The sequence below is a fragment of the Poecile atricapillus genome, chromosome 2, assembly GCF_030490865.1.
Source record: "Poecile atricapillus isolate bPoeAtr1 chromosome 2, bPoeAtr1.hap1, whole genome shotgun sequence".
Taxonomy (NCBI): Eukaryota; Metazoa; Chordata; class Aves; order Passeriformes; family Paridae; genus Poecile; species Poecile atricapillus.
Genome location: NC_081250.1, coordinates 140697865 through 140722041, shown reverse-complemented (window position 1 = coordinate 140722041; position 24177 = coordinate 140697865). Strand labels below are relative to the sequence as shown.

The 24177-nt window shown below is 40.2% G+C and overlaps 1 protein-coding gene across 3 annotated transcripts in view; it reads right to left on the bottom strand.

Moving 5' to 3' along the window:
• DEPTOR (DEP domain containing MTOR interacting protein) overlaps nt 1-24177 on the bottom strand; it is an 83023-nt gene that overhangs the window by 36513 nt on the left and 22333 nt on the right. For 2 of the 3 annotated variants that reach the window (XM_058831319.1, XM_058831320.1), the window contains 4 exons: nt 19122-19300; nt 16975-17098; nt 12958-13014; nt 11177-11355 (listed from right to left, as the gene is read on the bottom strand). In XM_058831319.1, coding sequence (XP_058687302.1) covers nt 11177-11355; nt 12958-13014; nt 16975-17098; nt 19122-19300 — 539 coding nt within the window. The remainder of the gene's footprint in view (nt 1-11176; nt 11356-12957; nt 13015-16974; nt 17099-19121; nt 19301-24177) is intronic. The other variant, XM_058831321.1, reaches the window with a different exon arrangement.

The following is a 24177-nucleotide window of genomic DNA, read 5'->3' as shown; positions in this document are numbered from 1 at the left end:
CTTTGCTGCAAGCAGCAGAGAAAAGTGGGAGTGAAAAGCTTTTCCAAACTGATGGCAGAATGCTGAGAGGGTTGCACAGACTTGTCCAGGAGCAGTTTCTTTAAAGGTAATTTAGAGGTTGTTACCTCTGGGAGTTGACTCAGAGGCAGTAGCAGACAAACTTGTGGCAGCTGACAAGGTTCTTGCTCCAGGTATCTCTCATGGAAGTTGCTGCTCTAGAAAGGGATTAACATTACTACTCCTGAACTAGTTCACTGCCCTTCATGGTGCAGCATAGAACAGCAAACTGGCATCCATTTCAGTTTGTCTTTAACAGTCAAGCTGTGGCTGATGAGTGTCAGGACCTGCATTTGTACATTATGAGGGTGACGCAAAGAGCAAGGTGGGGTGACTTCATGTTTCTGGCTGCAATTTAATTCACAGCTGTTCAGGTGGCAACATGTTCATGTTACAATGTGCACCTTATGCAACAGAAAGAAATGCACTGAAGAGAGTAAAGAAAAATATGGTGACTGGAAAACTCAAAACCATAAAAGTACACAAGAACATTTATTGTCCTGGAAGGAAAGGCACCAACACTAGCACATATTCACCGATGTCAAACTTTGGAGGTAGGGTCACAACCCACCAGTCTAATCTCCCACATATACAGGCCACAGAATTTTTCCCAGAAACAGAATTTAACAATTATCTTTTAATCTTGCAAAAAAATTAATTTGCTCATATTTTAAGGCATTTATTGACCACTTTAATCTTCCCTTTACAAGCTGTTCAAGCCTTCAGTCACTTGCCCTTCCAGAAAATAAACAACTCAAAGCTGAATTTTCTTAACTTTAGCTGCTAATCCCTGGATTTTGTCACACCTTCATCAGAAAGTTATGTACGATCTGGTCAAAAATCTTTGCAAAGAAATCTGTGAAGAGATTAAGCCAACTCTCAAACATATCTCAAATCAACTCAATAAATACTACACCCTAAATTCTGTCCTTTTTTAGCCCTCCTCTTCAGAATTTATCTTTCCTAAAAATCCATTTATCAGAATTGCATGCCTACAATTACAACCTCCCTCCCCTTTTCTTACTGGCTGTTGTTCTTTTTGTACATCTCAGGCCCACCATTACAACTGCACTGTACTGCACAAATAGCATAAAATGGGAATAATTTGTGCCCTGCACATCCTCCTTTCCCTACACAGCACTGCTCCACAGCAGCAAATGGACCCTGTATTCTCATTTCCTAGATGCATTGCCTTGTGGTTATACCATCAGCTATACAAAAAACCATAACTTTTGGGGTAATGACCATTTAATTAATAGAGTTCAATTATTGGTTTACTGTCTCATCTATCCCTAGAGTTTGAAAATTTCATTGGCAAGGATTTTAGCTGGTCATCCACCATTTATGTTACTGATGAGAATGATGAGATGAGAAAAATCAGAATATTTATTTTAGATCTCTTTTTGGGAGCACTTAATGTCGCAGCTTTGGTGCTTCTTGCTCCTGGCTGCTTCGCAGTTTCTGTTCAGATACATAAAATATAAATAGCAACATCCATGCAAATCTTCTTTCAGCTTCTGGTTCTGACATAAAATCCCAGGATCTGCATGGAGCTCAAACAGCCTTTTCTCTTCCACTTTTTCAAGGAGGCTGATGCACAGCAGTGATAGAAATATTAGCTTTACACTGATTTCACAGAACTGAGGAAGCTTTAGAAAGTACAAAAGCCTATTTTAATAAATGGTATGACTCATGCCTGAAAAATCAGGCCATTTTCATAACTGGCTTTTCCCCCAAATCCCTCCCACCACTTCAATTTCCCATGATTTTTAGCGCTGATAATCTGTGTACATCTCCACTGTGGTGATTAATGTTTTCTACCAGCTGAAAGCTGCAGTCCCCAGTAGGACATGTCCAGTGAGGCACTCCAGCTGCTCTGCACTTCCCCAGAAACAACACTGTCACCAAGCAAGCTCGTGGCTGGAGCCAGGGAACGGCTGTTCCACGTTGAGCGAGCAGTGGGAAGGAGATCAAAGTTCCACGAGGAGCCAGATGAGCAGCTTTTCTCAAGAGAGCAGAGGACACATTGAAGTGTGTTTGTTTGTGTGAGAGTGTGCTTGCGCTAGGGTTAAGAGGAAGAGGCTAAAAAAGCAGGGTGTATGGATTTTTCAGTGTGGATATGTCATGTCTTTCTCCACTTAAAGTCAAAAGCAGCACTGAACTCTTTCCAGCAGAGCACAACACATTTCCAAGTCTTTGACTGCACAAGGCAGCAGCCCCAGTCTATTCAAAAGTACACTTTATCTTTTTAATGAGGTAGTTTCCTCTATTAAAATGATGTGAAATGCAGTTGGAAGTTGCAGGAGATCATTCTAGACTTTCACTGTGACTGGCTGCAATAGTCTGTGCCTTCATATAGCAAGTCACAGATGACTGTATCAGTTTTGACCTCTGGAGTGGCAGGGTATTACCCCAAAAGAGCAATGTCACACCAAGAGCAAATGCAGGATGATGAGACATACACTGACAGGCTGCGGGGGCTGGCAGGGGCTGGGGGGTTATCTGAAGGAAAGCACAGCTGGAGCTGCTTCCACCTGCACCCAAAGTGTGCCTAGGGAAGGGTCTGGCTCCCATTCCATGTCATTTTGCTTTCTTGCTCCCCTCTCCAAAGCAGAACCAGTGTTTAAAAGGGAAGGAAACAAATCAACATACAAAATACGAGTTCCTTAAAAAAATGCCTCTGTCTATGGCTAGCACACAGCTTGCTGAGCCAGCCCCCTCTGTGCCTCAGGCCTTTGGCCAGCCCAGTTTTGGTCCCTTGCCAGAGAAACTGGAAGTGTGTGTCCACTTTGGCTTTCAGGGAGCAGCGGCGAGTCCGTGGGCTTGGCAAACACCAGCAGCTGCTGAGAGCTGCCCAGAGTGGCTGCACAGCTTCCAGCCAGTCCTCAGCCCACACTGCCCACCTCCCCAGCCACTCCTGGGCTCTTCCACTCTGCCTTGCACCGACACGTGCGGCTGGAGGAGAGCAACTGGCACGTTAGTCAGCACCGGACAATGCTTTTCCCACTCCTCTCAAAGCCTTCCTGTTTTTCTGCTAATCTGGCACTGCAAATGCATTTTAATCATGGCACCTATTCAGATTAGTTTCCTTTTACACATGGATGAATTCCACCTGCTTGGATCTCCCACAAATCCAGGGAGAGACTACAGATGTTCAGTGAGAACAGGGCCCTGCATCTTGGGTCTTGGATTCCCTGCACTACATAAACACAACACTTGCATTTCCATCTTTTATGAATTTTTATATGCTACACAGACCATAGATAAGCCCACCTGTGCATGTATTCAACCATCATGTTAAACTCTCAGCAGTGCAGCTGTGCTAAATTGTATTTTTTTTTCCTATTTGGATTACAAGGAATTCACTTTGAACAGACAATGGATCTAAGCTTGAACTGCTCCTGTTTCCACTGATCCCCTTGTATAAAACTGCAAGGCAGATTCTGTCTCTGCAATACAAAAGAGAGCTGCTCCAGCTCATCCCAATAAGGGTGAAGTCAGTAAGCATGTCCAGAAATAAATAGGTCCTGGAACTGTAAGTAGGTCCAGAAAAAAAAGCTGTGCTATAACTACAGCACTCTGAGGTATAACTAGGGAGGGCTTTCTGAGCTGTTTCAATGAACTGTAGTAAATTCATGTACTCAAAAAAAGAGTCTAAACAACTTTTATACTGTCTTTAAAGTTGTAATCCTGAGGATTACAGTAGAAAACTGTCAAATGTTCCTTGGGAACTGAAATTCAGAGTATCCTATTAAGGTGGTATGTTCTGATCATGTAACATGTTATTTCTGCTGCCTTAAAATAGACATGCAGATAAATGTTTCTATATACATTTTGTCTTTCCAGCCAGTTTGCCATCTATTTGCAGTATATTTTCAAATACATATTACTTTAGCATGAAAAGCCAGTGTTGAATCACACACATTTCAGCAGTCTTTTTGGTTTGTATATGAGGATTTATCATCTTTAATTTAGTAAGTTTACAGAACATAGCCAACTGCTTTTCTTTGCTTCCAAATAAAGTATGGAAAGTACAGTCTGTGGCAAGGGAAGCAAGCAGAAGATGAAAAGGCCCATCTGGGTATCTCTTTTTTTTTTTTGCTGCAGCTGTTAAAAACTGAAACCCATTCTCTGTCAGAAAAATAAAACTCAATAGTTAATATGAAAAGAATTTTTCATATGTTATTTACATAAAGCATAGAGCATGTGGTTCTTTCAAAATCCAAATCCATTCCCACTGTAGATAAAGACAACTGCAAGAAGAGCACAATGAGAAGCTGACAAACTAAGGAGCTGGGTGTTTATACAATTACATACGAAGTTCTTATTATTTGACTTCTTACAAGGGCAAAATCATTAAAAATATTAAAAGTGGTCTCCAGATTTAGCAGAAGCAGCTGAATTACTATGGGTGAGGTTACTGTCCCTATGCACAGGAACTGCCAGGGAAGAGCTGCCACACAAAAACCTGAGTGCTTCTGCCTGGCATCAGCACGGGGGTAACAGGACTTACAATAAAAACAAAGTTGGGTTGCAAGACATCATAGACCAACTGAAGGCTTGTGTTACTGAGATAAATCAAGGCATCATCTGTAAAAACATGATGTTTTATCATTTTTAGCCTAATGAAAGCTTGGATATATCCAAAGGCTGATGTGATTCAGGTTTTAGATCAAATAGAAAAATTGTTTTAAAAAATATAGGTGTTGATTTTGGAGAAGAAAGCCTATGATCAATTAAGTCAAGGATTTATGGTATGCTTCACTGATACTTGTAAACTGCTATCTGCAGTTGATATTTCCAAGAAGGAGGTTCCAAAGAGAAATCTTGAATTAAGAAGGAGTACATTTCACATACATGTCAAATTTTCACTTTGTAACTGAATCATAATCATAAGCAGTCAGACATGTAAGGTAAATATAGCAACACATACTTCATTATTCACATCAATTTTAGAAGAGAAGGAAAGTTTTTCAACAAAAGCAAGAGAAATAATACTTTGTTAGATATTTAATCCACTTCTACAATTATAACAAACTTTCAATTGCATCACGTGTCTTGATGCTTAAAACTAAATGCACTGATCATCTTCACAAAGAAAATTCTTCTGTAAAAAGGTACAGAGTCCTTGCAAAGAATAGGGAAAATTAAATATAGATGTAAGACTTTCCTGCAGAGACAGGGACATAGCACGTGACAACATTTACTGTTCTCACTAAGTCACTACAAAGTGTTTGTTTTCATCTCCGAAAGTAATTTATACAGTGGAGTTTGCAGATAAAGAATTAACTCTTGAAAGGAGATAAGCACCTGCTTCTGTGCTAAGCCAGCAGAACATGTGTCTACCTGGAACACACCAGGTCTGATCAAGTGCAATTATCTCTGTAAAATTTCTAAAGTTGAAAGGTATTTTAAAGCAGGGTGGAGGCCAAATATACTGATACCATGTCTAAGACATCTTACAACATATTTATTACCATCAAAAAATCTTAGCACTGATGAAATCATATAATCATTCAGGTTGGAAAAGAGCTCTGAGTTCATGCAGCTCAACCATTCACCGATACTGCCAAGTTAACCAGTAAACCATGTCCTTAAGTGTGACATCTACACATCTTTTAAATTCTTCTAGGGATGGTGTCTCCACCACTTCCCTGGGCAGCCTGTTCCAATTCTAGACAACCCTTCCAGTGAAGAAATTTTTCTAATACCCAACCTAAACTTGCCCTGGTGCAACCTGAGGCCTTTTCCTCTTGCCCTGTCAGTTATTACCTGTGAGAAGAGACCAACCCCACCTGGCCACAGGCTCCTTTCAGGGAGTTGTAGAGATTGATTAGGTCTCCCTTGAGCTTCTTTTCCCCCAGGCTAAACATCCCCAGTTCCCTCAGCAGCTCCTCATCAGACCTGTGCTCTAGACCCCTCCCCAGCTCTGCTGTCTTTCTCTGGACACACCCCAGCCCCTCAGTGTCCTTTGTGTAGTGAGGGGCCCAGAACTGGACACAGCACTCAAGGTGTGGCCTCACCAGTGCTGAGCACAGGGGGTCAATCTCTGCCCCGGTCCTGCTGGCCACACTGCTCCTGATCCAGGCCAGGATGCCATTGGCCTTCTTGGCCACCTGGGCACGCACTGCCTCATGTTCATCCACTGCTGACCAGCACCCCCAGGTCCTTTTCCAAGGGCAGCTTTCCAGCCACTGTTCCCCAGCCTGTAGGATGGCATGGATTTGTTGTGACCCAAGTACAGGACCCAGGACTTGGTCTTGTTGAACCTCATACCATTGGCCTTGGCCCATCACTCAAAACTCAAGACTCTGTAGAGCCCTCCTACCTTCCAGAAGATCAATACTCCCAACCAACTTGGTACCATCCAAAAATTCACCTTTGCTGCCCTTGGTCCCTTGATAAAGATCTCCTTAATAAAGATAATTAAGAGGACTGGCCCCAGTAATGAGTCCTGGCCCCAGTACTGAGCCCTGGGGAATACTCCAGGCCTGGCCATCCAGCCAATTTTTTTCCCTGTGAAAAGCACACCTATCCACACCATGGGAACACAGTTTCTTGGAATGCCACAGGAAACAGTATCAAAGGCTTTACTGAAGTCTAGGCAGACGCTGCGTTCCAAAGAAGACAGCTGTTAGGCTGTCATCTCTGAAAGAGACTCTTACACCCCTCAATCATTCAGGAAAGCAAAGCCTCACCACACCTATTCTGCTGCTGTTCTGAGTCTGGAAATCCGCATACCAACCCCCTGGAACAGAGGAGACCGCCATGCAAAATGTTTCATGCTGAACCGTGCTGTGGTCACTGCTCAGGGAAGGTGCTGGGGCATGTCAGGGAAGAAATTACACCAAGCACATGGACTTGAAGGTCAGCAGCAGCTTGGGAAACCCCAACAACAAAAGAGACAGAATGTGACCTGGCATGAGAAGACCAGTTCTCCTGCTCAGGCCCCCATTTCTTGCAGGCTTAACTGGCAGCATACACTGTACATCTGTGGTACAAGGCAATCCCTGTGTGTTGACATTCCAAAATATATTGAAATGCATGAATGAGCTATGGTTTGGTTGTTGCACTGGAAGAAATGCAAATATTCATCCTGCATGTTGTAGGTGTTATCCTAAGACAGCACTGGTTTCTCTTAACAGTATTAACCAGATTTTAAATTTAAACTATTTATCACTGGAGATTCCAGACTTTAAAAATTTCTGCAAGGCAGGCAGATGCTTCTCCATCCCTCAAGCTTTCATACCCAATGAGTCTTTGGAGGAGGGACAGGAAGACTCTGGTTGTCATGTCAGCAGTGCTTTGCTGTTGTGGCTGCAGGTGCAGGGTAAGTTCTTCAGCAAGACCTATAAGCAAGTATGAGCCAAAAATGACTCCATAAAGAGCTCTGTGAAGGCCCTCTTTTGTCCTTGGACATCTCAGTATCTCTGTTTTCCAGAATAAGAAAATGCTGTAACTACACATGCTCACACTGTCCTCTGCCTGCCCCCAGACCATCCTTGCTTTGGCCTGATCTACCCGGGAGCTGGCAGAGAATTTCTTCTCCTGCTACATATAAATTTTGACCTCAGTAGCTAATCTGTCTCACCATGCCCATATGAAGAACTAAGAAAGATCCAATCTCCTGGAGAAAAGTCATATCTACTAATATTACCAAGCTCTACATACCTCAGCATACTAGAAATGGGCTTTTCTACAACTGAGAAATATGTTCTGTGCACCTTCTGTCCCTGCCTTTATTGTATATATATCACCAAACTTCTAATTCTTCCCACAGTCTTTATTCCTACATTCTGTATGAAGGCCATCAGTGTTCACAAAGGCCAAGTAACTACTGGTAACTACAATCCCAACATCAGCCTTCAAGAAATGCAAAATGCATAATTCCCTGCTACTTATGGGGGCTTTATTCCATAGTACATGGGGGCCCCAATACACAGGAAAAGAGATCTGGGTCCTATTTGTGAAAATGGTGGTTTCTGGGTTATGATTTCACAGAATATTCTCAGTTGGAAGAGACCCACAAGAATCATTGAATCCAACTCTTAAGTGGATGGCCCATATGGGGATCAAACCCACAACTTTGCATTATTAGCACCACGCTCTAACCAATGGAGCTAATCTCAGTGGTTTCTGTGGGCCAGTGAGATTTTGGCAGGAAACAATTCAGCACTTAAGTACATTTCATAATTTTCATGCATAGTAGGGGAAATGTGTATAGTTACATTTGTCCAATCCAGGAAGATTATTTCAAAACTGAGAATTCAATGCTTTTGCAGTGTTTACACAACTCCTCTTAGACTACTGTTTTCCTTTTTAAAATTAACATCAGTGTTTGTTTCCTGTGTGAAACCTGGTTTGCATCTGACCAATTAAAGACAAGAAAAATGTTTCAGGAAGCCATTTTGAATACAGTGCCTCAGCTGCAGAATACAGCTTGTCTGAGTAATTGAAATGAAAGTCAGTATTAGCAAAAAGACATTGCGTAATTCAGTTGTGGCTGGAAAACTACTACTGAGATTGGCAACTTGATGCAATTATTTCTATTACTTTCCATCGCATTAGGTGGAGTAATAAATACTTCATCAGAATAATACAGCAAGTTTTCTTTTATTCCATATTGTGGATATCAAACAATACTGCTAGAAAAAGACTGCCTTTAAGATAGGAAATGTTTTATTCTCCACTCCTGTTCAGTCAAGAATCTTTCTGCTGGTTCTGCCAACAAGGATGCCAATTAGTGTCAAGTAACATTTTGATACTGCTGATGAGAGACAAAACAAAGGAAGCACAGTCTGGTGAAATAATTTATGGTACTAAGACACAGAAAAATAGCTTTCTTTTGTTTTTTAATTGGATCTAGGACTCCGTAAGTTGGGTGGGAGGGTGTTGGGGAGACAATACCTCTCCTGCTGTTTTATAGTTTATATCCCTAATTCTGTACTGGAAGTTCTCATTTCGAACTCCCTTCTTAGAGGAAGCCAGCATTACAAGAACCTTCAATGTGCACACTGAAGGTCATATCCAGTAGCTAAGATGAACCTCAAACCAACTCTGTCTTAATTCTGCCAGTACTTTTTCATCAATATTCCTAATGTTATCTGGACAAATTGCAGTGAAATGAATGAAATCTCCTTTCACAAAGGAGAAAGTGTGCACAAAGCATTTTCACTCGTAAAAGGTAAATCTCAAGAACACCACTCAGTTTTACTCTACTTCCAGCATCCCCATCAAGTCCTTGTGAAATCTCCACTCAGTTATGTTTGTTTTTATTAAAAACTGGGTGAGGAAGACGACAATACCTTGCAGCAATGACCTGGTATGGACAAGTGAGAAGACCACTTCCTCAGCAATCAACTAATTCCCAGAACCCTGTCTTTACTTAATGAGTTTCAAATCTCTTTCTAAGAGGGCGCTTTGCACATGCTCTTGACTACAAGAAAACGATGGGCAGGGGATAAACCTGCAGAATGGCCAAGGCTATCCATAGAGGAGTAGGGCCAGTGTCACTAAGGAATGACCCCGAAACCTGGCTTGACAGGGGCAAAATTATTTCCCTGCAAACATGCCCTGGTGAGCATTTGCCTTAGTTAATGAAACAATGGTTGATCTGCAAGAAAAGCCACATCCTGACTTTCTTAGCTCTGCAAAAATTTCAGTAGCTAAGAAAACCCAGCTTTGCACCAAATATTAAGCCCTGACTATTTTCTCTGTAAAAACATCTGTATCAGCATAAATCTCACTCCTATTTTTTTTTTTTTCTTTTTTTTTGTAAGCATCCTGGTTTGGGACCCCAGGACAGTAGGGAAAATTTACCACATATGTAATACACAGAAAATGTTCAGGTAAAAATAGGAATGAAATCATTGTTGCTGTAAAGAGGAGGGGTGGCATACCTTTCCTGTCCATCAAGCTCTGAGCAGTTGGTACCCTATAAATCATAGGAAGTACAGGAGTAATTATAGAACTGGAAGCTGATCACTGTAAACATTCAGAAGCATCTCCTAGTAATTGCAAGTTAACACGAACAGGATTAGAACCATGACAGACCTGTGCAAGCCACTTACATGCCCATTTTTCTCAATTCATTTAAACTAGGTTTTCTCACACAGTAACAAGCAACCAAGACAATCCATCACCTTGTGTACTAACAGCTTGCTGATATCATCAGTTTGTTCTCTGTCAGAATTAGGTTTGATACAACAACACCTGGACCACCAGGATCTGATTATTTTCCTATTGTGCACTAAGTAACATAGGTAACAACTTCTGCCATTCTGTTGTCATCTCCTGGCACCCCTTCACTGCTCCCAGAGGCACTGCCATTTCTATGGTGGAAAATGCCTGGTCACAGAAGGGCAACGTGCACTGAGAACAGATAATGACAACATGTGAAATGGGGTTTTGTGCCAGGGGTGTTAATCTCCTAACCCTCAAGGCAGTAGAGAGGGAAAACTCTGTCTCCTCCACCCTTAACAGAAGGAACTTCTTGGTGAAGGTATATCTGCCAGACACATTATACTGGATCATGAAGAACTATTTGATTCTTGCCTCGAAGAAGATGCACCATCAGGACAAATACTATAACACTTCAACCAAAAGTGACATCCTCTTTCTTGCCCAAACATGCTAGAACAACTCTGCTACATGGCCAAGAGGGAAAGCTGCTTTTCTGGCATCATATAGTCTGTTCTGCCTTCAAGTAGGGAGATACACAGACCCTGAAATTTTTATCCTGCATACAGAATTCTTATTTATGGCTCTAATCCCTATTTGATCCTTACAAATCTATTTACCTCAATTACACACATTGCAGATAGCAAGTTCTACAAGTTAATTACTACAAGTATAGGAGTATTGATTTTCATCCACATCCTTGAGTTGTTATTATACAGTTTCAAATTCCAGCCATATTCTGCATTTGAGTAAGTATTTTCAGAACTAATACAATGTGTTTTTGAAAAAGACAACCTTTTACTAAATAAAGTTACTTAGACTCCTGTCTGAAATAATTTAGAACCTGTGATCAGGAAGACAAGGTCCCCTCCACATGATCTGAGCTGAAGAAAGTGCTAGAGTAAGCGTAGCTTTTACTACTTGGCAGTAGATTTCTCACCGTGCTGTATAATCCCGTGCTCCAAGAGCCTGCGGCCGAGCTGCTCCGCTTCGCTCCGTGTCGTGGCCTCTCCTTCCTGGATCAGCCAGTCAATGAACTCCGATGCTACAAAGGTCCGCTCGTACTTGACTCCTTCCTCTTCCCTGGCTTGCAGAAGGGTATTTTCAGAACTCATCAGCCTGGTGTGATTGGGGGAAAATTGGTAGGGAAAATGGTTCTTCAGAAAAGCAGTGCAGTTCCAGATCTATTCTGGCAAATCCCATTTATATCAAGCAAACGTATATGAAGCTTTCAGTGACTTACTAAATCTTTCCTCAAGCTATCAGTCCACTTAGGAAATGAATTAAAACTGCTTAGTCAAGAATTTTAGGCTTTTTATCCCTGTGGGAAGTTAATGCTTTCCTGTTTTTTCACCTAAAAGAAAATTAGATTTTTAGGTTTCACATTTCCCCTATTTATTGTTTAACATTCTCTAAAAGTTACTGTATAATCAGCTTTGAAAAAAAATTAGCCTAAAAGCAGCAGAATGTGACTAATGTGTTCAAAGCTTCCTAATGAATATTTACAGTTAGTAGGACTATGCCCTGAAGTAATTTAGATTACTTTGAAAATTCTCTCCATAAGCTCTAAAACAGCTGCAGAAAAATTCAAGAGGAGGAAAAAGGTAGTTCTGTGGTTTGGGGGCAGATACATATTGTGCACCCAACATTTGGTGATGCAGCTGCAGTCAGCGAGTTGCACATGAACCTGAACACACTTTAACATCTAAGGCTCATAGTTCTCTGTGCCTCATCTGGCTCTGTGTAACACCAGACACAGGAACATCATGAGATATCCCTGAATCTCCCAGCAACTGGCATGAGAGTAGCTGAAGGATACTAATAAAATTCTTCTCTATTCAAGACACCTATGCAAATGACAGTCCTTAAAAAAAAAAAAAAGCCTCAATATTTTGTTAATGCAAAAGCCAGTTTGAAAGTCTGAAAGAGAAGGCAGTTTTAAAGAAGAAATGAGAATCATTTCTTTTTAATACAGAATTCCATTTTTTGAGGGGAGACTGAGCACCATAGTATCCTTTTCTTCATAACTATTTTATTTATTATAGGCTAATAATAGGACTAGTGGTAAGAATGGAAGTTCAAGAATGGAAAGATTATTTTTTCCATGTAAGACTGACAGATCCCCTCCCTTCACCAACTATTTTGAAATAAGGGAACATCTGAACTACAACAGGCATATTCTGGAAGTGCTTAATCTTTGCCCTTCTGATAAAGGAATTGAAATTCAAGTAAATCCATACATGAGCCATCTGCTTCTTAAACTGACAGCATGTCCAGAGATTATAGAATATAACTTTACCTTCTTTGGGAAGCATCAGAAAAATCTGTGCCATAGAAACACAGAGAGACATTTCATTTGAAATTACAGTGAAGAGGTTTCACGGGGTTCAACTTCTGTTATTTCACCTAAAAGACTCTTCTCTTGACTTTAATGAGGACTAACCTGAGGCCTGAACCTACTGGATCTGACCAGGTAGCAAATCATCAAACCAGGCAAAGGTTGCCCAACCACAGCTGTGTGTCAGTGGTAGCACTGTGAACCACTTATTTAGATGGTGTGTCATTGCCAGCACCTCGGAGCTGAGTAAGAGCTGAGAAAGTCAAAATTAGCTGAAGACTACATATTGACTCCAGAACTCTCGCAGACTTTATTCTTTTTTAATATTTTAATTTACAAGCATCTTGTCCCACAGCATTTTGTCACACACTCACCACACAGACCTATTATGGTCCAAGGGACTATCTTTAAATGTGTCTCCTTCACGAGGCTTTTCCCTCCTAGAAAAAAAATGCAAACCCAAAGCTTGTGTCGTAACCATCTGCTGCATGGTTACCCAGGCTCTGCAGGCACCAAATAAAAAATCCTTAGGATTACGTTAATTGTTCTTTGGTGAGTCTATAATTAGTTGACCGCCTCATTGAAATCACAGATAGAAAGGTCCTTGAAAAGGCAGAGCTAATGGTTAGATTTTTACAGAGACACAAAAGAAATCTGGAAAAATACCAAGTGGAAAAACACTCAGTTTGACATTTCACACCCTTCTGCATAAGCCCAGAATAGCACTGCAAAGGATTTGGACTTGTGAACACACACGACAAATTGCCAGTTTAAGAAGCCCAGACACAGCAATTCATGGACTTACATCACTCACTGAAGTAAATCACTGTAACTCCATGGCTGTCAATAAAACTGTACCAATTTACATCAGTCAAAAACCTGGCCTTTCATTAAGCAGAACTGGAAACTTCCTCTTACTCTTCCATTTTCTCCTTGCACCAAAAAACATGAGGCTATTCATGTTGAAATGTATTATTTGCTAAAACTGGTGTTGTCCTGTATTAAAGGAATGTATTTAGTCAAACACTGAAATTCAAACTCCTTTTCAAAAGAAATCTTTAGCCCTGTTTTTATCAAAATAACTGCACCAGAGGATAAACGCAACTCAACCACTGATGAGTTAAACTGAAAGTGATTCCAAGAACGCAGTCTCAAAAATATCTGAAAGATTTCCTGAAATGAAAACCATAAATCTGCACTTCTTTCACTGTGAAATCTGGTTCAAAAATCTCAGTTGATGTCAGCATCATGAAATGACTTATAGCTCCTATACATGACTGCACCAGAAAAAACAATCTTGTGTGCCTGACCAAACTCTACTGAGAATTGCAAACATCATAAAAATAGGATGCCTGCACAACTTTTTTTTGAAGCTGTGAAAGGTCTGTGCTGGATTTATATAAGATTTGTAGGGAGAGTTTTGTTGAACAGGAAGCATGTTTATCCCAGTCAATCTATCTGGTCAGTCCTGTAGAGCTTGAAAGCTGATACCAACCTTAGATTGTATAAACTATTCAACAATTTCAGATAAGACTGTAGGAAATCCAGTAGTTTTCATCTCTAGTTATAAATCTGAACCTCAAAGCATGTTCACACAAAGTGTTACCAAAGCTTGCAACGATGTACAGGGAACCTGAAGTGATTAATGATTTTCAGTGCAAATAAAGGGAGAATACAATCAGAGACTGATTTTATATCTTCAAATCCCACAGGTACAGCCACTGAAGGTGCCCACAGCAGGTGAAGGGGGTAATGCACAAAAAGGGAGAGTTCAGGTTATGAGAAGCTTTGTGGTCATGCAGAAGGGAGATGGGAAAGGGAGCTCCTCAGCAGAGGGACAGTCCTAATGTTCCCATGTCCCAGGACAGAGAACAAGGCATTTACCCAAACCAGCTGTCTGAATGTAAAGAACCGTCCATGACATCTAAGAATGTAAAGAACCATCTAAGACATCCATGCCTCTTCCCACGCAACAACCTAAAGCATTTTGTTCATTTTATCCACTGGGTACAAATCTGCATGGACTGGTGTTGGGTAATGTCTGCAATTTTGGCAAGCACAAACTATGCTGGCTTCTGAACCTAGGGTACTCCAGCCCTAATGCAGAGTGGGAAAGAACAGGAAATAATTATAATGTCTATCTTTAATTAGCAAAGCCTAGTGAAGTTCAGCAAACTCTACAATATTAGACACAGATTTTCAAAATGTGTTGGATTTGGATAGATTCCTTTGGCACAGCTGCATCTCTTTTGCAATCAGGCCCATAGGCATTTTGATAAACAAGCTGAATATGCTGGTAAATGACTTCATGTTTGTGCATGAATACTTTTCTCTGGTTGATTCCATTTATTAATTATTTTAATAGCACTGAATTAATATTTTCTTTCTCAGGACTATCAGCAAACTGATGCAACAGATATATTACACAATCACACATTTCATTGCAGAATTCTTCCTGACTTTCAGCATTAGGTTTTGAGTTTAAAGTGTATCCAATGAAATTGTGAAGGTGTTGCTAATACAGGTGCATGGCCAAGGGAACTAACAAAATCTGAAATCTCTGCACAGGGGATTTTCTGAAATAAACAAAGTGAAGCCCAGATAGCCCAAGTATGCCTTCTTATCTTCCATGAATATAAAATACGTCTGATTATCCATGGTGAATTTTGACTAGCTTTGATTGTCGCATACTGGTTTTGAAATGACAGGTATTTTTAATTTATACTATATTTAGCACTCAGGGCTGGTTTTAAAAGTTTCTGAACCCTTCAGATATGTTGCCTAGGAGCAAATACCTCACAAGGATGCAGTTATATTTAGATACAGGTGCTGCTTTTGGCATTAACTCCTTTGCCAAGATGGGAACACTCTCTACCGTTAGGAACCTTTTTCTGCTAGCACAATGTTAGACAAACTGGATCACAGACATTGGTTTGGGTAGAGTTCTCCATTCAGAGAAATGGTTATGGAAGCAGACACTGGCAGAACAGAGTTCTTTCTACTATGGCTCCTTTCAAGCAGAAGACTGACATCAACCTTGCCAACAAAAACTACTTTTCTTATGAATAATTGAATTAGAAATGTTGATTTTAAAAAGCACTGTTGATGCTCTAATCTGTTTTTCAGAGTATGGGTCAGGCTTGTAGACACTGCATGTTTACTGAATCTAAAGAGCAAATGCTGTGCTTAGTAAGGCACAGAAGACTTTAAAGGTGGCTGATTCATTTCACCTGTCCCAGTGCATAGAATGGACCATTTTCTCCAGTGATGCATTTTCTTATGTTTTATACAATTCATTATATTTTTAGTTGAAATAGTCACAGCCACCGTGTCTTGGGGAATTTTGTATGATGGGTGTAACAAAAGGAGTGGCATTTACAAGTATTTGTTTATATTTTGGGTTCACCGCTGTTGCACCAAACTGATCTTCAGAGCTGGCTAACCTTGAAAACAGTATTTATTATTAGCTCTTAAACTAAGCAGTTTTCTGAGTGCTTTCTTCTCAGAAGGAAACAACTTTTCTTCATCAAGAAAACACAGCATCTCTCCTGGCTGCTGCACACTTCTGCTCCAAGCAAGCAGGAGAGTGGGTGGTACTCAGTCTAGAGCAATACTTCAAGCTTTTTGGTAAATAACACATCACAACTCTTGCATTAATTTGTAGCATATGCCAATATGCATTTTCTTCTCTCTTCTTAAAAGTATCACATCAAAATCTCTACATTCTGAATAAAAATGTCCTTAGTTTTATATTAGGAAGTACGGTTATATTGATGGAAGTAATCCAGTGGGATATTCGGTATCTCAGCATAATAGTCTGTTTAAAATCATAATTAGATGCTTTTGGTTGGGTTGGTGGTTTCTTTGAAATTACTTTTAACATAACTTTTCTGACATTGAAACTTTGCAGACTGGAGCACTGAAGACTCATCTCAGCTATAATTTAAAATCATACCCCCTGTGAAGCTGTAGATATGGAGTCTCCACAGACATGTAGCTGCTTGTTGAATGCATTTTGGTGTACTAATGTTATAGGAATTATAACTATGCTTTTACATATCAAAAAACAATATGTAATTATTTGAATTATTTTGACAAATAATTCTGTAATTATTTTTACAGAACAGATTTCAAGGGCTTCAATTCACATTGAATTCTCATATAGGATGTATTTACAATCTGGGGCATCAGATTTGAAACAAAATGTTTCAAGTGAATATGGTAGGAAAGCAAAAGATAAATAGAAAAGGAAAGGACTCCCAGAAATTACTGGAAGTAATTGCCCAGACCCATTCCTGCATGAATTGAAAGCCTCTGATGATTCCAAAATAGTTTAACAAGTATCATTTGACTCACATGGCACTATTATCAACATGTTATGAATACTGAATGCAACATACTTTTCATACAGTCTTTGTCCTCTCATGAACACCTTCACCTCATTGTCCAGTGGAAACGTCCCGTCATCTTTTCTGAAGCGGTAGAACAGTTTGACATCCTTGAATTCTTTATGCTCATCACAGACTGAAACATAAAATAATTAAACAAAATAACATCTTCACATACATGTTAAGTAGCTGAGGACCCATTTAGCAGGTACCACTGCTGAGCTTCAAAGCAAGCACGTGTAGAGTCTAACCCCCTGTATTTCTAAGCACACAGCTTTACTCTGATCTAATGAAAGGCTGGAAAAAACTTTCAGGGAGGTAACCAAATTTATTGCCAAATTTATTGTTCAGGGGAGAAGTGTCCATCAGTTTTGTGAGTATTATTGCAAACATAAAGAGCAAAAAGCATCCATCCACTACATACCCAGAAAACCTTTAGATGAAAACACTCTGTTAGCTTGTTTGTTTAAAAGGCCACCAGAGTAGAATGCCCAATAATTTAAGGTTTGCCAAACTTCTTGAAGTTATTCGTATCAGTTAGCAGTGCTGTAGGAAACCTGAGACTTCCAAAAGAAACCGTTAAAACCAAAGCCTTCTGTCTTCTTAAAACTGTCTCAATTGCTCTGCCATGCCAGCTAGCAAATGGTAGGTACAACATGGGCACACTGAGAAATGCCAAATTAGGTTTGTAAAACAGCAGCTGAGCATGGACTCTTGTTTATGTGGAATAAAGCCCCGTCAAGGGCATACACTGATGGGAAAGCTGTCCCAAGCAAGCTGCTCCTAACACAGTTGTCAACCCACATATATGGGGGACCTTGTGCACCACAGAAGCAGAAACCAGTGTCCCATTCACTTGAGATGGGACTTGAAAGAATGTTCCAAGCATCCCGCCGAACCCAATAGACCCTCTGAATTTACCTTCCCAATCTCACTTCACAAAGTATTTTGTTAGAGTGCAATATATGAACATTTTCAAGAAACACCTGTTCCATTCCTAATATATACACACATACCTATAAAATTTCTTCTACAGTTTGCAACTGGATTCTAGGGTAGAAAATGCTTGAAGGTTGTTACAGCTTTCAACTAGCATTCAGCAATACAACATCTATTGCTCAATTAAATTAAGTCACTCAGGCATCCACGCAACTCTTCACTGACATTTTCTCAATAGAGTATTAAGTAGACAGATTTGAATACCCTATAATTACTTTATTCTTTAACTATCTACCGTGAGTCCCAGTTTCCATAACAACCCAGAATTTTCATTTAATAGCCAAGCAGAAGCTGAAGAAGTGGCACTCATTCAATGTGTGCATTTCTGACTTTAATTAAGGTGTTGTTAATGTACTGCAGACAGCAGCAGCATTGCTGCGCATACAGTGACCTCTGCATAAAGTCAACATTCATCTGTTCGTAGTCACTCAGTTTTCTCTTAAAGAAGAAACAAATGGTACATTTGCTGTTTTGAAATGGGTAATACTATAGGCCTGAAATTGAGGCCTTGGATCTTCTTTGCTCATGTGCTTCCCAGCCTCTTTGTGCCTCAAAAAGGCAACTAAAAGCTACCAGTGAATTGGAAGTCTTTTCATCAGCATGAATTGTTATTCAAGAAGCTGAAAGGAACAGATCTCAAATAGACAACAAGTTTAGGAGAAAATTAATCAGGGTACAGCCAGACCACTAACTTTCTTGCAGCTGTACCAGCACTAATGTTTGTGCAGCTGCTGTGAGGGCCAGGGCCAGGGAACTAATCCACGTGAGAAAAATGATCTTTTTTTTTGCTGGCTGATTTTTCAGATGGGTTTTTCAGCTGGAGAACTGCACTCTCAGGAGCAGGGAAATGAGGGCAGCAGGGAGAGGAGGGACACGATCCAGCTGGGGCTGCTCTGGAGACAGGGCAGCAGCATCAGTCTCCAGTAAGCTCCCCCTGTACCATGGGGGACTGCACTCCCCACCTCTTCAGGCTCCTATCTCCTTCAGGGCACAGGTGACCTTGCATAGCAGCACAGCTCCAGAGAGAGCCTCCATTTCTGGCAGGGAAAAGATCCTACCTGTCCTGTACTTGGCTGAAGAGCAGGAGAGGGATTTCCCTTTGTCTCACAGCAGTCAATAAATTTAGCTTAGAACTTTTTAGCAGGTGATACTGCACTTACCATGGTGGATAATGCTGTGATCCAGTAATTTCTGCACCAGTTTAATGGCTGTCTCCCTGTCGGAGGCCTCTTTGTGGTCGATCAGCCAGTCAATCAGCTCTTTGGCAACGAAGCAGTTCGGGTATGTTTTGAGGTGGTGTCGCCGATCCTTAATGACCTTTTCTTCATGCAGTCGGAGCCTGGGGGTCAAGTCACCTTGTAAGTATCATTTGCAAAGAGCCTCTGTAACAGCAAGACTGGGACGAGAGCAGAGCAGGGACACCCAGGCCCTGCTCATAGCATGGGCTTTGCATGTGATGGGCAGAAAAGTCACACTCAGTTTTGGCATCTCACAACCAGCAAACCCACAGCAACCATTTCTTACAACTTTAAACCCCATAATTGGAAAAGCTTTTTTCCTGCTCAGTGGAAAAGTTTAAAAAACTGAACAACAGCACAGCGTACTAAGTCCATTAAAATACTTCCCGTAGGTCAATTAAACTGTCAATAATTTGGAATTAATTTTCCCGCATTACCACTAATGTGTTCCATATTATTTTATAGTATTGCTGCTGTAGGTTTCTTTTTCTAATCTCATTAGTTTTTGCAGCTGTAGCTTCTCCCTTGGTTGGATAACTGCATTTTGCTTCCAACTGCACAATAAGAATCATATTTATGATTTAAAATTCAGGTGCGAAGCTGTTCCAACACAATGTAATCTACCATTAAAAAGTTGCCTCCTACTCCAAATAAAGGAAACTGATTTCTTGCTTAGGGATCTGTTGACAAATACTCTGTTTGCAAAATCTTCATCATCCTGAAAGCAAGTTGGTTGAGATGCCTGAGTGAGAATGCAAAATCCTGATTAGAGTAATACCTTGAGATTCTGAGGTTCTGCATCTTTATGTTTAGTCTTTTTTTTTCCAAATAAACAAAATAAGCAACATTAACAATAAATTAGCAGACAGAGGAGTTTTATGCTTTCTTGTTCCATTTTAATGAATCATATCAGAAAATCTGGTTCTGTAATGTCAACACCACAGTTCTGAGGAAAGCACAGAAATGACAATGCTTGGGCTCCTATCACAAACAGAAACACTGCTGTTCATTTCCAAGTGTCCAGGGTCCTACTTTGTAGACACTCCCACTGACTGCAAAGAGTCCTGAGTAATGCTGTAATAATTGTAGGTGGTACGTGGGTAATTGCCCAGAAGGGAGTTAATGTGAGCCTCAAGAAGCACAAAGCAGGAGTATGAGAAATTTTCCTCTCAATGAAATTCCAGTATGAAACAATAATTTCTCTTTAAAATCATAAAGAGGGAAAATATTTGGCTGAAATCAATGAAGGAAATATTATTAGGGCATCAGACAAGACTTATCTAGGCTTCTACCTAAAAATAGTAGCAAAGCAATTCTCTGTTCTGCAGCATTTAGCCTTGAAGTATACTGGAATTGGCAATCTGGGATGTGAATTCAAATCCAGATTTGCAAACATCATAAAAATAAAGCAGGACTTTTACATTAAAAATACTGATAAATCAGATTAGTATTCTGGAAAGAAATGCTGGTAAATATCTCACAGATTGTGATATTCTCTGAGCTAAAATACTTTTGCTTAAAGCATATTTTCCAGATGTGCTCTAACAGCTGTCACTATGCTTCGAAAGAAAAGCATTCACAGTTTTAATTACAGAACATGCAATTACCAGTGTGCTTGATTGAACTTTACAATTAAAATACATTCCAGATTCTGTTAATGTTCCTCTGGTCTTAAGTCACACAATAACCTGCAGGAACAAAACTAGAAAAAGAGTGTATAATACAAAGGTAGACAGCTCAATCCAGCTTTCAGTCAGTGGTGTAAGTCTAAATGGATGGAGTTCATCTGATACAAGAGGGAAAACCTCTTCTATGAAATTCTTTGTCCACCTGTTGCATAGGAGTATACCAGGACTGGTCTGACATTTCACAAACAAGGCAGTAGTCAAGAGCTCCAGAAATGAGCATTTATGTCTTAAATTCCAACTGCAGGCTTTCCTGCAGTTGGTGGACTTACAAATATTTCATTTCCTCTATCATGTCAAAAGACTCAGGTTCCCACTACAATCTTTATCCCCACTCAGAGAAAGGATCTCTCTATATACCTTTTTGTCTATAATTATAAAATTCATAGATATTTCATGATCTGAATTATTTCCACTCACTTGCTAAAGTGGATCCATATTTGCTAAGAGGATACAAAATCATTAAGTCAAAGAAAACATGATCATATAACCCTTAACAAACCTGAATTTCCACATGAATGTGGGAATTTCTTCTACAATCTATACCAATTATGTCCACACTGAATTATGTCCAGGTTTATTTATGTGAAATAACAAACACAAAAGGAATTCTGTTTTTCACTTTGGTGGTAAATGCTGTTCTCTTTATGAAGGCTCCCTCACCTCTACAAATCATTTAAAAATCAAACTCTATGGAGGAGAAGTAGCTCAATATATTCACACTGCACCTAGTGCAAACTACAAATATAGAAGCCTCACGTAAAGTTATTGAGTATATATTGCGGTGTGCCAATCAAAAGTTCAGGCAGGAATTAAAAAAATGTGTCTGTGCTCAGAAGTATTTATCAGAAGCCAAATCAAATCGAATAAAAAGGAATAAAATGTACCAGTGAATACAATTATACACTGGAACCAATGCTCAAGTGAAGCTGTAAATTTTTTATCCCTCGGCATTGAGAAGCAGGCTTCTCACCCAAAGTCCTTGATGTTTTCCCTTTAAGTAATGTTAATCACTTTATGTCAGCTAGTCTGCATGATGATTGGAAAAGACCTAACTTGACATCAAACACATTTTTCTCACTAGAAGAAGTTTTTCTCAAGTGCTGCTCAGGAGAATTAGCTGACTGACAAATACTGATGAGGTTGGAAGGAGAAGGGGGAGAAGATAGGCAAATAACAAGGGGTGGCAGGGGGACATGTTGATTCAACAAGCCTTTGAAATACTGATCCACTTTCTGCAACTTAATAGCTTAACACCAGAAAACAATTTTGTGTGTACCACTACCTGACCCATATATAATTCCATACATTATTCAAGGTTACCTGCCAGATTTTGCATGTGAGGCCACAGTTTGCCCTGCCTGAGGAAAACACTGTGAGCGAGGTCCAGAGCATTTGAGAAATTGCCTGTGAAGGTTAACAGGCATATGCAAGCCTTTAATATTTACAAATTTATATCTGTGGCCTGTACTAATGCTTACAACAAATAAAGGCTGTATTTGCAAACATGCATGCCAGAATAGTTTTCTTGGGGGTCTGTCTAAACAGGAGTTGCTCCTAATTGACAATATGCAGGGACTCTTGCTCCAAACAGAAGTGCCTTCCTCCTACACAGCATGGAACAAGATAACTTGGAACACACTACTCCTGCTTTGCAGTAAATGTGTTCAGAGCTTTCTGGAACAATGTTATTTCTTAAGATGCCATTAGGCACTTCCAGTATAATGAAAAAACCTGATTTTTTTCCTAGAAATGAAGAATCAAGCACTAACTTGGGATGAAACTGCTCTTGCAGATACATGAAACTTACATTTTGGTTTTCAGCAACAGGGGCATTTTTATTTCCACCAGGGACATTATGCATTCTGAAGTTCCTTACCTCTTTTCTGAACCAGTGGGTAAGGATTTACAAGATAGTGCCTGCACAATTAGCTTTCTTTTCCATGCCCAGAAAAGGCCAACATCCTGGATGAATGCAGTAAGGATATCATTAATTGAACCACAGTTCAAATATCTCACCCAGCTTTCCTCTGTTAAGTCTAATAGTTTGTGCTTGGCTGACATAGATCTTACAAAGCATTATCCAATCTTAGTTCTGTGAATGAAAAAAAAAATTAAAAACCTGTTCTTCCTGGCAATTTTCTGAATAATTAACCTGCCAGTTCCTACATCCTATATAGTCTCTATGTTTATCCTAGCAAGGCTCAAAAAAATGTGCAGGGAACAGGTTGGTCCCTGACGCTTTAAACAGACAACATGGTATGAAGACTTTCATAATGTGCTCCACTCTTTCAACTCTTAGCATTCCTGAAACAATCACACACATGAAATGTACATATAATAGAATTATGGAATCACAGACACACAAACAGTTTGGGTTGAAAGGGACCTTTGAAGGTCATCATGAGCAGAAACATCTTCCATTATATCAAGTTGCTTAGAGCCCCTCCATGCTGACCTTGAGTATTTCCAGGGATGGGGCATCTGCCACCTCTTGGGCAACCTGTTCCCTGTATTTCACCACCCTCATTGAGAAAAATTTCTTCTGTATATCTAGTCTGAATTCACCTCTTTTAATTTAAACCATTACCCCATCCTATTACAAAAGGCCCTACTAAAAAGTTGGTCCCCATCATTCTTCTAACCCCTCTTTAAGTACTGAAAGGCCACAACAAGGTCTCTTCCCCAGGCTGAACAGCCCAAACACTCTCAGTATGTTTCTGTGTTTCTGTTTTCACAAGGGGTGCTCCAGCTCTCTAATTATCTTCAGGGTTCTTCTCTGGATCTGCTCCAACAGGTCCACATCCTTCCTGTGCTGAGGACCCCAGCTGGACACAGCAGTCCAGAGGGGGTCCCACCAGAGTGGAGTAGAGGGGCAGAATCAATTCACTCAACCTGCTGTCCACAATGCTTTGGATGAAACAATATTGGTTTTTTTAATGGAAGAACAAAACACCAGTGAAGAATTCACTTAAAATAGAAGTCCCTATCAGAATTTACTAATTATTGAACAATACACACTGATGATGTAATTAGTCATGGCACAATGCACATCCTGCCTCAGCAGGCTCAACTGCTGCTGAGGAGTTCTGGCATGCTCATGGGTTATTGCTGTGTTACACCTTGTATACACCCTTGGTTGCAGTGACTATCCCAGACTGAGCACTGCCAGGCAGCATTCATTGAATTACTACAATTTTATCAAATTTGGATAAACTGAACAAAACTGTATTAGATCCCTTGAAAATTAGCAGCTATATGCAGAGAGGCAAAGCCCTGCAGGTGGTTTCTGC